The 17,563-nt window shown below is 40.1% G+C and overlaps 1 protein-coding gene across 6 annotated transcripts in view; it reads left to right on the top strand.

Annotated features, from left to right (window-relative positions):
• The first annotated feature begins 3,168 nt into the window (after positions 1 to 3,168).
• The window catches only part of LOC116600647 (protein argonaute-3), a 127,065-nt gene continuing 112,670 nt past the window's right edge, over positions 3,169 to 17,563 (top strand). For 2 of the 6 annotated variants that reach the window (XM_032360805.1, XM_032360802.1), the window contains exon 1: positions 3,607 to 4,124. In XM_032360805.1, coding sequence (XP_032216696.1) covers positions 4,106 to 4,124 — 19 coding nt within the window. In that variant the 5' untranslated portion in view covers positions 3,607 to 4,105. Of the gene's footprint in view, positions 3,475 to 3,603; positions 4,125 to 4,149; positions 4,527 to 17,563 lie in introns of those variants that run through there. The other 4 variants (XM_032360803.1, XM_032360809.1, XM_032360810.1 and 1 more) reach the window with 4 other exon arrangements.

Genomic DNA, 17,563 nt, shown 5'->3' with positions numbered 1-17,563 from the left:
AGACTGCAGGACCTTCAGCACTCTCCTCTTGGCAAAGTCTTATTTGGACAATGAAGCCTTGTAGGACCTTTCTAGGGAGCCCTCCATTCATTTTCCCCACCTTCTGAAGACAAGCTTTCCCTCTTAAAAGAGACAGTGGGAGTTCCCAGCCATGTTTTTGGAAAAGACCAATGGCTTGTTAAGAGAAGTGATCTGACACGGAGGAACTTGGATACTTTGAAGTATATGAATAGGTGTTTTTTTTTTTTTTTAAAGGTTTTATTTATTTATTTGACAGAGAGGAATCACAAGTAGATGGAGCGGCAGGCAGAGAGAGAGAGAGAGGGAAGCAGGCTCCCTGCTGAGCAGAGAGCCCGATGCGGGACTCGATCCCAGGACCCTGAGATCATGACCTGAGCCGAAGGCAGCGGCCTAACCCACTGAGCCACCCAGGCCCCCCTGAATAGGTGTTTTGTATAGTCTCTGTTATTTAATTGCATCCTCACAGCATTCACCTGAAGTAGTTTATCTGTTACTTTCAATTGCACATAACAAGCCACCAATTAAATTGATTTAAATAAGAAACCTGTAACATGACAAAGAATTTTTGATTTAATATGGCTCCAAGGTTTGTTAATGCAGTGATTAAAGTGATAATACCAACAAAGGTTCTTGCAGTGACTTTCCTCTGCTATTCTGTGTTGGTTTATCCTCATGTTAGTTTGCCTCAGGGTCCCAAAGTGGCTACTGTAATTCCAGGAAGGAAGTGCTGACAGAATAATGTATAACAGAAAAGGTACTAATTTTTCCTTACATTTCATTTTAAAGTAAGGAAATCCTTGGAAGCCCCAGAAAATCTGGCCTCCTGTCTTACTAGAAATGGGTCATCTTCTCACTCCTGTCATTGGCAAAGCAAATGAGATCATCCATCATGAGTGGCTTAGATTAATTAGGAGTTACACTCTGAGCAGTTATCCTGCTTCATCAGTCTGGTCTGTGATGAGGGCTCCTGGGTAGGTATCCAGCAGTGTCTTCTCTACTTGGGTATTCTGACTTTTAGAGATGTAGGTTTAGAGTGCCTTTTGGAATCACATCGAATAGCAGAGGGCCTTCAGTCTAAGCTCTGTCCCTATGGGCAGTATGTTTTATATTGTGTTCTGCTGCAATACAAAAGAACTTTCTGCTATGTAAAAACTCCTGATGGTCTGAGAGAAGAGATTTGAATTCGAGTCAAATTGAGTAACTTCAGCCCACATAAAAGAGAGGATTCTATCCAGTTGCTGTCATCATCCAGTGGTGGTGTTTCTCTAGCTCAGGAAGCCTAAGAATGCAACTTTCAGAGGCCACTGATTTCCTTGTCCCTCAGATGTCTGTGCTATTTTATAGTTCTCCCTTCTGAAAGCAACCAGTGCCACAAAGGATGAGGGCAGAGTTTTAGCCTGCTTCCTGAGCCCCATTCTTGACAGCCCACTTACTCATCCATTCATCCCACAAATCAGGGAATGTTTCAATGTCACAGGCACTGGCACTGTTCTAGGCATTGGGGCTATGACAAGATAAAGACCATGTTCTATGGCATTAAGAACCAACTTGTTTGGGAATGAGGTTATCCAAAAATAGGGTGTGCATGTGGTTGGGGGAGAGCCTCATACAATTTGCTTTTGATAGAATCACTGGACCTCTTGCCTTCCCACTTTTTGATATTCTACAATTAACGTACCTTTTACATGGGCTCACTCTGAAGAGGTGGTGGGGTCCCTGAATAGCAGAGGTAGATGGGAAGGCATGGTTGATACTAAATCATACTGAATTAGGAGATCAAAATCCTGCTTAGTCAAGGTCAACAGAGAAGACCACGGCGTACCTCAAGGGTTCATCGCCATCACAATGACTATTCTGGGAGAGGACAAGGCAGCTATCACTTAGGCAATCAGTTCCAGAATGGGAGTTTGAGGGTGTGATTGATGTTTACCCTGTCGGGATGCTGCTACTAACTTGGATTCCGTATATCTACGTATTGAAAATAACTTTTAGGATAGTGTTTCATCCTGTGACATTTAATATTTTGAAATTGATGTTCTTAAAGGGTTAATGTTGGGAAGAAGTGAGGCAAAATTGAAATCAGGCAGATGACAGTTTGAATTCCATCCATTTATGAAACGTTTACTGTAAGGTAGGTGCATCTAATAAGTGTTTTAAAATGTTAATGATAGTAAACTTTATTCACTAACATTTAGTTACAGAGGGTTCTGGTTTATGGACATTCCCTAACTTAACAACAGTTATGTAAGATGTTAGTCTCTCCATTTCTCAGATAAGAGACTCAAGTGACTGATCGAAAGCCCCACAATGATTGGGGGGAACTGAAGATAGGATACATTTTCTTTTTATCCCAAATTTTAAAAAATGAAATACTTTGATTTTTTAAAGTTTGAATAACGTTACTGATATTTAGGGACTTGGGCAAAAATCATGAATCTTCAGTCTGAATAGTATCACTTTTTCATTAAAGCGACATATTAAGGACCTGCTATTTCCTAGTGAGTGTGCTGGCCATGGTAAGCTTATAAAATTTACAAGCTAGTGCAGGAGGGGGCACACAAACTTGTTTAAGTGAAACAAATTACAGATGGGGAGGATTATTAGGGGAATGCTGTAACAGAAAAACGGGCCTTCACCGTAGATAAGTGGTCCGGAAAAGACCTCTCAGATAAATCAGGCTGAGATACAGAAAGAAGTGGACAGGGGAGGGAAGAAGAGAGGGTGAGAATGGAGGGAAAGGAGAGGTTCTGTTCCTTGCCAAGAGAACCAAGAGCAGAGGGGAGCCAAGTCGGAAAGGAATGCGTTTTGGCGGTAGTGGGAATTAGAAGCAGACTAATATAGCTGTAGTATAGTGATAGGGAAAGTCTTGCTTGAGAAAGGAAGGGTCCGTTTACGCGGTGCGTTTTGGCTCTGCAAAGAGTTTGATCTCAGTGTGACACGCTATTAAAGCGTTTTAAACAAGGAAATTACCCGAAGTGAAGTTTGTGTAATGTCTCGTTTCTTTTTTTTTTTTTTTAATTATTTTGTTTGCGAGAGAGAAATCACAGGCGGCGGGGGAGGGGGGGGTGCAGGCTCCCTGCTGAGCAGAGAGCCCCATGTGGGTCTCGATTTCGGAACCCTGAGATCGTGACCTGAGCCAAAGGCAGAGGCTTAACCCACTGAACCACCGGGCGCGTCTAATGGCTCGTTTCTTAATACTCTTTCCCCAAGCTAAATTGTACAACCCTCGCACCCGCCCACGGTTGTCAAAGCAACAGACTTGGAGTGATCAATTGCGGTGGTCACTTGACCGCTTACTGAGGAGGCGGCGCGAGGTGCCGCCCAACCTGGGCGGGGCGGGAGGGCTCCGTAAGGAGGGTGGCTCTTCCCCAGACGTGCTCGTCCCCGTCACTCCGCTGCGGGTCCCAGCCTTGCACCACGGACCCGTCACGCTCCACACACGCTCCTCCCCAGGTAAGCTGCACCGCCCTCTGCGACGTCGCCTCCGGCAGGCACCGCCCCACGGTGGGATGGTGCTGAGTCCAGCTCCTCCGGGTTGTCTCCGGCTGGCACGGCCCTGCGGCAGACGGTGGGAGGGCCCGCCCACCGCGCGTGCCCCACGCTCCGCCCAGGCTCCGCTCCCCGGCACCTCCCCCGCGTCTTCCGCGCTGGCTGCGCCCGCACCGACGTCGCGCCCCCTGGGCTTGGGGCGGAGAAGCGGAGAGGCGAGGCCTGGACGTCTGGCGAGCTCGGGCAGCGGAACTGACGCCAGCGGGCTTCCGGGGGCGGCCCCCGGGGAGGTCGGCGGCAGCGCCGCAGTCGTGGAGGGGCAGTGGGAGCGTAAGCGGTCGCGGCGACGCTAAGTTCCGCACGGGCTCTTTCTCGTCTCACGCTTCCCCTTCCTCTCGCATAGTCGCGTGCTCCCTCCCCACGGCGGCTCTTCCCGACGAGATCTTTCGGAGTGCGGTTGCTGAGGAGAAGCCATCGCCACCTCGTCTTGGGGCCGAGTGAGGGTGCCTGTCGCGCCGCGTCGCCCCCTGCGCTGCCTCCTTGCCCCCAGAGGTGGGCGCTCTTCTCGTTCGAAGCACTCCCCCCAGCTCCATGAATGGAAATCGGCTCCGCAGGTGAGCAAGTCCGAGGTGCTTGGCCCGGCGGGGGGGCCAGAGCATCGTCTCTCCCTCCGCCCCAACCCAGGTGCGCGAGTTGAGCGCGGTCCGGGCGGCTCCTTCTCCCGCCCCCCGCCCGTCCCTCCTCCGCCTCCCCGCAGCCCCGCCGCAGTTCCCCGGGGCCACTGAGTAGGCAAAACTGTGGGGAGAGGACAGTGCTTAAAGGATTGAAGTTTGGGGTTCTCCAGACGATATTACTCTATTTTCTCGAGTCTAGAAGGGTTTGTCGTCTGTTTTGTTATTCCGATTGAAGGTGTAACGGTGTGCGCGTCCTTTGACCGGGTTGTGTGTCCCAAGGAGGCGCTGGGCGGTCGGCTCTCTTACCTCTTAAGGTAGTTGTGAAGCGACATGAAGATAACGGTGAGAATTAAGTTTGAGATAGGTGTAAGCGCAACGTCAAATGCAAGATGGCATTTCCTCCATCTCCGAGTTCTCTTCTGATGTTTGCGGCAGTATTGTATATAGTTGCCTAGGATTTCGGAAATGTCATATCGGTCCCAATTACTGCTTACGTGAGGAGGTGGATCTTAAGATTGCTGACATATATTTTTTTCATTCCCTATACCCTAGAGAAGCGGTTATTATATTCTTGGAAATTGGGGATTTAAAAAAAACTGCTTTCTCTCCTTCGGAAAACGGCAGTCTTGAGAAAAATTGCAACATGGGCAGTGCTTAACTTGAAAAAGAATTACCATTCTTTATGATTCTGAAGTAATTGATAGAGAGACATAAAGTGGGTGTTACATAATGGTTTGCTTTCCGAAGGGTCATACTTAATATGTTAAGTTTGATGGTGTGTGCTTCATCCAGATGGTAACACGTTTATAAGTTAATTTTCAAAACATTGGGGGTGGGGGATGGCTTGCTACTGATGGGATCACAAATTCCTGAATTTCACATCTATTTTTGCCAGTTTGGGAGGTATTTGAATTTAAGAAAAACTTAAATAATAAAGGAAACCAGTGACCTAACGATAATAAAGGATCTGTTGATTAGGTTAAGAAGTATAATTGTCGATTGCCTCAGTGGCTCAGTCGTTAAGCATCTGCCTTTGGCTCAGGTCATGATCCCAGGATCCTGGGAACAAGACCAGCATCAGGCACCCTGCTCAGCGGGGAGTCTGCTTCTTCCTCTCCCACTCTCCCTGCTAGTGTTCCCTCTCTCCTTGTGTCTTTCTGTCAAATAAATGAAATCTTAAAAAAATTTAAAAAGTATAAATGTCAGGAAATGCTGACAAGCACAAATTTGTAGAGGTAGGATGGGGAGAGGTGATTATTGCAACTTTTCGTATGTGAAATTTTCTCTGATCCTTTTTCCTGATTCTTTTTTGTATGCTTCATTTTTTTTAATCTTCATATTTTTAAAAAAATCTATTAACTGTGAAGTTTTAGGCTTTCATTTGTTTATCATTGATTTATATATTTCTGAAACTGCCCTGCCTTTGTTTTTTAATTTTGTATCATACTGTTTAGAATATGATGGTCTAGGGCTATAGATGACTTTTATGTAACTGTCCTGGTGTCAAGCCTGCAAAAGAAAACATGAAAGTTAAAAAATTTATTAATCACCCTGAGTTTTAAAGATAGTTTTGAGGGTTTTCAAGTTTTTTTTAGTCTTTTTCTCTTTTGGGCTTTTTGTATGCAATTATGCCCCAGTGTGTGGACAGCGTCTTAGAAAGTATTTCTGAAATCCAGTCACCTAGCCCACTGGTCCAACTACCCAAGTACGATTCAGTAAATGCTTCTGTGAATTCTTGAGCTATAGATAAGTTTTACATCTTGTTTTTGCTTATGCCATTGCTGAAATATATACCCATTTAACTATTTTCATATCTGGGGAGGTAGAATGAGATAATATCAACCATATGCTTAGATATCTTGAAATTCAAAGTTTGCTCTTCAGTGTAGTTTATACATGATTAACTGTAATGTAATAATGAAGATAAAGTATAATATGGCTCAAAATTATCATCAAAAACAGAATTTTCATTCTTCCTTAGGCTTACATACAGTTGTTACGCTGCATATGAAATTGAAAGCATATTTGGGCAAAACATGCAACTGAGTTTTAAATGAAGAATTTGACAGGTATCAGGGCACCTGCTTGGCTCAGTGGAGAGTGAGACTCTTGCTCTCAGGGTTTTGAGTTCAAGCCCCACACTGGATGTGGAGATTACTTAAAAATAAAACTAAAAAGGGAATTTGTCAGGTACATACTTTGGTTTAAAATATTTTAGACATGGGCGCACCTTGATGTCTCAGTCCATAGAGCCCAGGACACTTGATTTCATTTGTGAGTTTGAGCCCCACCTTGGGTATGAAGATTTCCTAAAAACATTTTTTTAGACATAAGTGTTCTCTGATAGTTTGTTGAGTCAGTGTTGGATCTTTGCACCAATTTTGTTCTAAGGTTTATGTGTGTGTGTGTGGAGATTCTTAGGTATTACCTTATGAAAGGATATTTTAAATTTTAGTTGTTAGGAAGATACATAGAAAACTTTATTTATATTGGAGGACTTGGAGTTAGAATACAAATGCCATATAATTGTTTCTTGGTGAATCATTCCTCACTAAAAGTTATTATGTCTTTTTTTGCATGTAATATTTTAAGTTATTTTTTAAGGTGTCTTGTACATTGTACTGATTTAGAACTTTGTGAACTTTGATTTAACCAGAGAAGCTGGCACAGTTGGTTTTTTTTTTTTTTTTTAAGTTTTTATTTATTTATTTATTTGACAGAGACACAGTGAGAGAGGGAAAACAAGCAGGGGGAGTGGGAGAGGGAAAAGCAGGCTCCCTGCCGAGTAGGGAGCCCAACATGGGACTTGAACCCAGGACCCTGGGATCTTGACTGGAGCCAAAGGCAGACACTTAATCAACTGAGCCACCTGGTGCCCCAGTTAGGAAAATTTCTGATGAAACCCTATTTTTTTTAATAGTTTAGTTACATTTGGACTGAAAGTGTATTTTAATTCTAAATAAGTGTGAATAGAAGCAGCAGAAATTTTCATCAAGATATCAAGTTCTCCTGAGTAGTAGTGTTTTAGAACCTTACTACTTTAGTATGTATTTTTAGGTGAAGTCAGACTATTGTTGAGGGCAGAAGAAATTGTCATCACCTACCAATGGAAGAAAAACGTTTACTGTTACTTTAAATTAATGATATGCAAAGTGATTTGATATGTTTGGTAGTTGTATACAGTTTTGCAGGAGTGAATAGACCATGTTTCTTAGTGATACTTTTTTTTTTTTTTTTTTAAGATTTTACTCACTTATTTGACAGAGAGAGATCACAAGTAGGCAGAGAGGCAGGCCAGAGAGAGAGGGGGAAGCAAGCTTCCTGCTGAGCAGAGAGCCCAATGTGGGGCTCCATCCTAGGACTCTGAGACCATGACCTGAGCCAAAGGCAGAGGATTAACCCACTGAGCCACCCAGGTGCCCTCTTAGTGATACTTTTAGGTTCATGTTTGGATCTGCAAAGTGATTTTAAGGCTCTGCATTTTTCTAATAATAAAATCAAGGGTCGCCTGGGTGGCTCACTCCAAGTGTCTAAGTCTTGCTCTCAGCTCAGGTGTTAGTCTCAGGGTCATGAGTTCAAGCCCCACATTGGGCACCACACGTGGAACTTACTTAAAAATAATAATATTAATAATAATAAATAATCTGGAAAAATCATTTGAGAATAAGTTCCAAAGAACAAAAGTTATGTGTATGGAAACTAGGTTTGAATATGAGTAAAAGTTGTGGATTCAAAATACTAAAATATATAATGCCATTAGGGTCTCAGTTTAGTATTTAAAGTAATCATTATGGGGTGCCTGAGTGGCTCAGTGTTTAAGCGTCTGCCTTTAGCTCAGGTCATGATCCCAGAGTCCTGGGATCAAGCCCGGCTTGGGGTTCCCTGCTTGGCGGGAGGCTTGATTCCCCCTCTCCCACTGCGTCTGCTTGTGTTCCCTCTCTTGCTGTGTCTCTATCAAATAAATAAATAAAATCTTTTAAAAAATAATCTTTTTTAATCACTTTGGGGTATATTTTCTTGCTTTTAGATTTTTGTCTTGAAGAAAAATTGTCAAAATGCTGCTCTGTCTGGAGGGCATGAATTTTGAACATGCAAAAGGTTTTTCTGCTTGGTTGCCACTTAAATTTTAACTTGTACTGTTTTTAAGTGGCCATCATTACTTTTTCTCTACTATTTGCTGCTCTTGACTGGCAGTGGGTCTTAAAAATATGCAAAATTATTTTGATTTTTGTTTTAGAATTGGATTAATTTTTTTTTTTTCTCCTGAGGGAAAATTGAAAAGGAGGCAAGAAACAACTTTGTTGTTCTAAACAAAGACTTAAAGGAGAAAAAGAATATGTAGGTAGCTCTCAAATGTAATTTGATTAACATGATGGAAACTTTTAAACTTTATCCATGATTCCATTACCCTGATCACTCTTTAAATCTCTAAGCCAGATTTCAAACAAATATCTATTTTTAAAAAATTAAGGAATTAAGTAATTTAGGAAAGCTGTTAGAATAAATGAAATTATTTCAAGATGCTGCTCCCTTTTGCTCTTTTGGAGAATTTTCTGTACTAAGTTGTGAATTTAGATTTAGCTTATATTCATTTATGTTTTCCAGTGGGAATACTGTGTTTGTTTGGTTCTTTCTATAAGTGAGGGCTGATAGCATGCAAAGAGGCCTGGGGCCCTGTAAAGGGGACATTTCCTGGAAGAGTTCTCTGTTGTATATGGAAAAACTATAGTTTAGAATTCTTGCTGTCATAAACTATTGTATTCTAGTTGAAGACTGCTTTTTTCATTTTATAGCCATCTTTTTTCACACAGGTTCTTATAGTCTTCCCATATCTGAGGGTCTGTCTGAAAGATGAAGTAAATATTTTGTTAATCTAACAAAACATTTTCTCTTATAATACTTAAAATTGGGATCTAAAATAATTTACAAGGTTTCTTTTTGATAGATGGGAGAATAAGGTAAGGTGATAGTTCATTTTGGGGGAAGATAAAACTAAAAATATCGTTTATTTTAGAATAATATCCTTCTAAACCTATGTAGTCTCAGTTTGTTGGGATAAACAGCACTCACCAGACATTCCTACTTCTAATTCAGTTGTCTAGGATACCCAACAGACCCCCATTCTTGGCTCATTAACAAAACAGATGTGAGAAAGAATATTGTGTGGTTTTTCACCCATAATGGTAATGCTGTTAAGATACATGAACAGCCTTTCTGTATTTGGAGTTTCTGTAGTTTTCTGCCATTATCTGTGTTAATATTAATAACTTTCTTTGGCTACCCATTGCTTTAAAAAAAAAAAAAAGACTGTTGAGATTTAGCAAAACCATGTCATACAACTGATGTTTTCTCTTAATGTGGGCTTTTTGTCCTTTGATTACAATAAAATTTATTTACATTATTCTGAAATAATAGTGAAATAATTTGGAAGAATTCTTTATTTTGACATCAGCCAGTTTTTTTCCTATATTGTTTCTAAGTTGTCAAGTTCTCAAGAAATCAGAAGGTATCTATAGAATATAAATATGGGATATTTTTATGTTTTTCATTTGTGGAAGAAATTTTGCAAGAAAATGTTCTCAGTTGTTGGCTTATATACATACTACTATTTTTAAGTGATTACCAATACTTGATATTTTAACGGATTTCTAAATCATCTGACAAAAGAAGTTCATTAGTGTATCTGAATTTTTAAAAACGTTTAAAGAATAGATTGAAAAATGGGTTATACTTTAGCAATGAAGTAATTTTTTCTTTTTTTAAAAGAAACTTCTGGTTTCTAAATTAAGACTTGATTTCTATCTATATATTTAACATAAGAGTGGCATTCCTCTAAAGTTACTCAAAAATTTTCTAAAATTTTTGCTTGGCTGATCACCGTTTTTCAGAAGCTACCCAACCTTTAATTATGAAATAATCTCAAGGCATTTCCGTAGTGCAGGACCTACTTGGGTAATGTGCTGTCTTGTTTTCAAGGGGCAAAATGCCTTTTTAGCAATTGTTCCTCAGTACTGCCATCTGAGAAATTTTACCCTTAGCAGGCTGAATTTCTAGAAGTGATTATTTAGCTATAGTGAAATACTAAATGTAATATGGTAGGGGTGCCTGTGAGGCTCAGTTGGCTAAGCGACTGCCTTAGGCTTGGGTAGTGATCCCAGAGTCCTAGGATGGAGTCCCACATGGGCTCCCAGCTCTGCAGGTGGTATGGTTCTCCCTCTGACCTTATCCCCTCTCATGCTCTCTCTCACTCTCTCAAATAAATTAATCAAAAAACAAATGTAATATGGTAATATGTGCACTGTTTGTACAGATTCATTGAGTGAATAGGTAGAACTAGGTGGGAGGTTACTAAAATCTCATGCTAATGTTTAATGCTTAGCCTTGTGGGTTTATGTAGTAAACAGGCATTTTATTATGTCAAATTTTGACACAACCCAATATATTTTTCCAAAACATATCAAATTTTTTCTTGGGTGTAAAAATACTTGTTTATTTTTAAAATGCAAACAGTATAGGAAAGTCTAAAATAGAAAGTGAAGGGGCACCTGGGAGGCACAGTGGGTTGAGCCTCTGACTCTTGGATTCAGCTCAGGTCATGATTTCAAGATTGTGAGAGATGGTACCCCACAGTGGGCTCCACTGAGCCTGCTTGTGACTTTCTCTCCCTCTGCCCTTCCCTTTGTGCTCTTTCTCTCTCAAATAAACGAATAAATCTTCAAAAAAAAAATAATATCCCATCATCTGGATAAAACCATTGCTAATTTTTTCTTGTATATCTTCCCAGACATCCATCCATCATATTAATTTTTTTAACTTGTATTTTCTACTCAGTAATGTATCTTGGATATTTTTTCCATAATAATGCTTACATTTTTACAGCAGTATGATAATCTTTACTCAGTACGTATTTAACCAATCTAATTGATGGTGGTTTACGCTTCTTTCTTTTTTGCTTTTCATTATAAATAAAACTCTGGGGGCACCTGGGTGGCTCAGTGGGTTAAAGCCTCTGCCTTTGGCTCAGGTCATGATCCCAGGGTCCTGGGATGGAGCCCCCATCCGGCTCTCTGCTCAGCAAGAAGCCTGCTTCCCCCTCTCTCTCTCTGCCCAACCTCTCTGCCTACTTGTGATCTCTCTCTGTCAAATAAATAAAATCTTTTTAAAAATAAATGAGTAAATAAATAAATAAAACTTTTGTAAGTATCCTAGTATGTACGTTTGTATAGTGGTCCAGTGATTGCTTTAGGATAAATTCCTAGAAGTGGAAATGAGATGCATTCCATGAATATTGAAGCAAAAGTTCCCAGTGAAAATCCATTATTTTCATAATAGGCTATAGTATAAGCTGTAGTTGATTTATTCACTGCTTTTCATCATTCACATTTGCTGCAGGCTGTTATTTAGCTTTGGACTCAAAACTAGTACATGTTAAAAAAAAAACCCAAAAACGAGTACATGTTAGACTGTTAGGTCAGTGAACAACATATACACAGATACCCTTTGAATATGTATTGTTTTATATTTGAAGTTTAATGTTGGTTAGTTGATATTAGCCCATACTTCCTATAGCTACTGAAAGAAACATTTGAAGTGGAGTTTCCAGATAGTGCTTTGTATTTCTGTGTAATTACATCTTCAGATCCAGTGGGCAATATATGTATTTGTTAAATAACTGAAAAGTGTTTCACTGGGTGTATAATTTGTTGTATTCATTAATTTTCATTAAAATATTTTTTGGATACTTGATGATTTTATAATAACAGTAGTTTATAATAACAGTAGTAGTAGTTACATTGCTTATTCATGAAAGTTTAGGGTTTTTTTGCCATTTTGTATAAATAGCACCCAGCAAAATAATGGGGGGAAGGATTGGCAGTGTGATGTAGTATACAAAGCATTGATTTTAGAGACAAATCCTGGCTCTTAAATTAACTGACTTGATAATGATGTGTCACTGTAGATTCAGTGATTGTAACAAATCTACCACTGTGGTGTGGGGATGTTGATTGGGAGGCTATGGGTATGTGTGGGCAGGAGGCATATAGGCAATCTACCATCTGCTTGATTTTCCTGTGAACCTAAAATTGCTTTAAAAAATAAAGTCTAGGGGTGCCTGGATGTCTCAGTTAGTTGGGCGTCAGACTCTTGGTTTTGGCTTGGGTCGTGAGGTCAAGCCCCATGTCAGGCTCTGTGCTCAGTGCAGAGGTAGCCTCAAAGATTCTCTTCTCTCGCTCCCCCTCTGCTTCCCCTGGTTGTATATACACATGTGCACTCTCTCTCTCTCTGTCTCTCTCAAATAAATGCAAATATATATATATATATATATTTTTTTTTTTAAGATTTTATTTATTTATTTGACAGACAGAGATCACAACTAGGCAGAGAGGCAGGCAGAGAGAGAGGTGGAAGCAGGCTCCCCGCTGAGCAGAGAGCCCAACAAGGGGCTTGATCCCAGGACACTGGGATCATGACCTGAGCCAAAGGCAGAGGCTTTAACCCCCTGAGCCACCCAGGCGCCCTAATGCAAATATATTTTTTAAAAGTCTGTTAAAAAAGTTAACTGTGGGGCGCCTGGGTGTCTCAGTGGGTTAAAGGCTCCACCTTCAGCTCAGGTCATGATCCTGGGATTGAGCACCGCATTGGGCTCTCTGTGCAACAGGGAGCCTGCTTCCCCCATCTCTTTCTGCCTGCATCTCCCTACCTGTGATCTCTCTCTCTGTCAAATAAATAAATAAAATCTAAAAAAAAAAAGGAGTTAAAAAAAATTAACTGTGACTTTGGGTGGTGCATTTAATATTCCTTAACCTTAATTTCTGTACAATGGGATGGTAAAAAGAGTTTTTAAGTATATGCAAAGGAAATGGCAAATCTTTTCTTCCTATTTTTTAAGACTTATTTTATAGAGAATTGAGGATGTATACAAATAGGTAGAATTATGTAATAAATTACCATATACCCATCACCCAAACCCAACAATCATCAACCCACATCCAGTTGTGTCCCTTCTAATTTCCCATCCTTTGTATTTTTTGAAGTATATTCTACTCATAATACTATTTCATTCATAAATATCTACTATTTACAGAAGATACAGGCTTTTAAAATAAACCATAGTACCATTATCACAGCAAAATAATAATAATATATATCAAATATCTAGTCAGTGTTAAAATTCCTGCTTGTCTCAGCTATACTTTTGTTTTCATTTGCCTTTTATTTATTTTTTCATTTTTGAGTTTGGATCCAAATATGTTTCACTGATTGTGATTGATTGTCTTTTTTAAATTCCCTTATAAATAATGCATAGTGTTATATTTGTTTCATGTGTACTTTATAGTGATTCAACAATTCTATACATTACTCAGTGCTCATCATAATAAGTGTATTCCTAATCCCCTTCACCTGTTTCACCCATCCCTCACCCCCTTCCTGTCTAATAACCACCAGTTTGTTTCCTATATTTGGTAGTCTGGGTTTTTGGTCTCTTTTTTTTTTCTTTTGTTATGTTTCTTCAATTCCACGTATGTGTGAAATACGGCATTTGTCTTTAACTAACCTGTTTGACATAGCATTATACTCTCTAGATCCTACCATGTTGTTGTTGCAAATGTTAGAGTTCTTTCTTTTTTATGTCTGAGTAATACTCCACTGCAATGGTGTGTGTGTACACATACCACCTCTTTTTTACCCATTCGTAATTGATATATCTTTCAAGTGTCTTTTAATTGGTAAGTTTTCTGTCCTTTCCCCCACCATGTTATTTATGGATTGTTTGTCCTTTTAGAGTTATCACAGTCTGGATTTTGCTGTTCCATCTACATTGTATAATTTAACATGTTCCTTTCAATTTTCTGTTAATCACTAGGACCTAAAGTCTTGATCATGTTCAGGGCATTCTTTTTGAACTTACTCCACTGAAGTTTTGGTTTCCTCACTTTGCTGAAATTGCTCTTATCAAGGTCAACACAGAGTTTGCTAAACCCAGTCGTCAATTCCCAAATCTTCATTTTATTTGTCTTCATTTGATTAAGTTGCTTACTTATTGAAACACTTTTTTAAAATATTTATTTTAATTTTTAGAGAGAGAGAGAAAGCCTAAGCAGAAGGGTCAGAGAGAGAGGGAGAAAGAATCTCAAGCAGACTCTGCACTGAGTGTGTAGCCGACACAGGGCTCAATCTCATTACCTTGAGATCACGGCCTGAATTGAAACCAAGATTTGCATACTTAACCAACTGCACTACCCAGGTGCCCTAAAACACTCTTTTTTCCATTTCTTTCTGGGTAGCACTCTCTCCAGGTTTTCCTCAACCTTACTGGATACTGCTTTTCTGCCTCCTTCTACGCCCTCTTCATTTCCCCAATCTCTAAACATTGGGAGTATTCCAGGGCTTAGGGTTCTTCTGTATCCTACCGGAGTCTGGGTAGTCTCTAGTCCAGTAGTTTCAAATACCATTAATATGCCGAGGACATTCATGTCTCTAGCCTGGACCTCTCCCTTGAACTTTACACCCATCTAACTGCTTACTAGACACCTCATTGTATAGACGTATCAAACTTAGCATGTCCTAAAAATTTTCTTGATTTCCTCTCTGAATTTGCTCCAATCACTGAGTCTTTCTTTCTTTCTCTTTTTAAGATTTTATTTAGTTATTTGAGAGAGGGAGAGCAGGTGCATGAGAGAGAGAGAGAAAGAGAGCACAAGCTCTCTGTTTAGCAGGGAGCCTGATATGGGGCTCCATCCCAGCACACTGGGATCATAACTTGAGGTGAAGGCAGACACTTAACTGACTGAGCCACCCAGGTGCCCTCCCAATCCCTGAGTCTTTTCTGACTCAGTAAATGACACTTCCATTCTTTTAGTTGCTTAGACCGGGAAAAACAAAACAAAACCCCAAACAACCCTTGAGAGCTCTTTTCTCTCAAATCACCCACCTAATCCATTAGCAGTTTCCATCAGGTTTACCATGTAAATATTTTCCACATCAACATTTTTTCCCCCAACTGCTACCACCCCACCCCTAGCCAGAATTATCCTTTGCTTGGACAGTCAAACTAGCCTACTAACTGGTCTCTCTGTTTGTACCTTTACATACAGTTTTTCATACAGCAGCCAGAGTGATTGTTTAAAAAAAATTTAAGTCAGAGCAAATGCTTCTTGACCCTTTGTTGGTTTCTTATATCTCAGAATATGATCCAAAGACCTCATCATGGTTTTCAAATACTGTATGATCTGATCTCCCATCATCTCTCTGACCTCATCTCTTATTCTCTTCTTGTTCACCGTGCTTCAGGCGTAGTGATGTCTTTGCAGTTGACCAAGCAGGCTTCTGCTTTTTCCTTTATATTTAATTTTTCCTCTGCCTGGAATATTCTTCCAGATGTCCACATGACTCTTTTTCTCACTTCCTCTGCTTTCTGCCGACTTGTCACCCTTTCAAAGAGGCCTTCTTTGATAAACTCATCTAAAATGATTAACTACCTCTTCTGTTCCACCCCGCTTTCTATCCCCTTAACATATTGTATTTTATTTATTTGGCGGGGTGAGGGGCAGAGGGAGAGAGAGGATCTTAAGTAGGTTCCATGTCCAGTCCAGAGCTTGATGCAGGGCTCTGTCTCACCCTGAGATCACCTGAGTGGAATCAAGAGTCGTCAGATGCTTAAGTGACTGACCCACCTAGGTGCCCCTATCCCCTTAATGTGTTTTATTTTTCTTATAGCACTTAACTACTACGTGATTGGCAAAAAGAAGTGCAGTATAGTCTGCCTATCCAGCCCTCCCATAAATGCTTCCTGAGGACTAGCTCTTCATTAATACTATTAAAATTATTGTTCACCTGAGCCTGAACAGTGCTTGATAGTTGGAGGCAATGATTCGTTGAACAAATTAATGAGTCAGTGGATGAATGACTTAATAATGAATGATAGACTTTCAGCCAGTGTTAGTTTGTAATAGCCTAATGGTATAATGGTATAGTGTAATGGTAATTTGTATAGTGTAATGGTTAAAAATGTAGGCTCTGAATCAGACTATTTGCAAATCCTGGCTTTGCTACTTCTGTGATAGTGGTTTTTAATCTCCCTATGCCTCAGTTTCCTCAATATAATATAGTGTAGTTGCCAGAAATCATGTAAAATATATCAAATATTTAGTAATAAAGGTAGGGGTGCCTGGGTGGCTCAATCATTTAAGTGCCAGACTCTTGATTTTGGGTCAGGTTATGATCTCAGGGTCATGGGATTGAGCCCTACCTGGGGCTCATGCTCAGTAGGGAGTGTGCTTGAGATTCTTTCCCTTTCCCTCTGTACCTCCCATTCATGTGCATGTGCTCTCTCTCCCTAAAATAAATAAAATAAATCTCTAAAAAAAATATTTAACAATAAAGGTATCTATTGTTAATATTAAATTTCCTTATATATTAAGGTGGAATATCCCACCCCCAATATGTCCCCTAATATATTAGGAACTACTTAAATAACTGTGACTTATTACATGTGTCTATAATAATTTGAAAGTAGGGGGCACCTGGGTGGCTCAGTGGGTTGAGCCGCTGCCTTCGGCTCAGGTCATGATCTCGCGTCCCGGGATCGAGTCCCGCATCGGGCTCTCTGCTCGGCAGGGAGCCTGCTTCCTCCTCTCTCTCTCTCTCTGCCTGCCTCTCTGCCTACTTGTGATCTCTCTCTGTCAAATAAATAAATAAAATCTTAAAAAAAAAAATTGAAAGTAATTGTTCAATAAATATTTAAAGTAGATAAATGACCTTTTAGGTTTTTTATTTTCTTTTAAAGAAGTTTTATTTAAGCAATCTCTACACTCAGCATGGGGCTCACACTCATGACCCTGAGATCAAGAGCGATATGCTCCTCTGACTGAGCTAGCCAAGTGCCCCTATGTTTTCAATTTTTAAAAAAAAGTATCTAAGAGGGGCAGTGAGTTTCATAAGAGAATGGGGTATATAGGAAGAGTAAAATACTATTTTTAAGCCAATTTTGATAGTAATTACTTGTAAATAAAATAGCAGGAAGCTATTTTTAACACATAAAAGGTTTTTTGTTTTGTTTTTTTTTTTAAGATTTATTTATTTATTTGACAGACAGAGATCACAAGCAGGCAGAGAGGCAGACAGAGAGAGAGGAGGAAGCAGGCTCTCCGAGGAGCAGAGAGCCCAATGCGGGGCTCAATCCCAGGACCCTGGGATCATGACCTGAGCCGAAAGCAGAGGCTTTAACCCACTGAGCACCCAGGCGCCCCACATAAAAGGTATTTTAAAATTGTAATACCTAATGCTAGAGAGGGTAAAAGAGAGATCTGTGATAATGATGTGTTCACTTGCTATTTTGGCAGTAAATATCAAGAGTCAGGAACACATTTTTATTCCTA

This window comes from Mustela erminea, chromosome 10 (genome assembly GCF_009829155.1).
Source record: "Mustela erminea isolate mMusErm1 chromosome 10, mMusErm1.Pri, whole genome shotgun sequence".
Classification (NCBI taxonomy): Eukaryota; Metazoa; Chordata; class Mammalia; order Carnivora; family Mustelidae; genus Mustela; species Mustela erminea.
The sequence above is the reverse complement of the archived record's forward strand: the minus strand, read 5'-3'. Positions and strand labels throughout refer to the sequence as shown.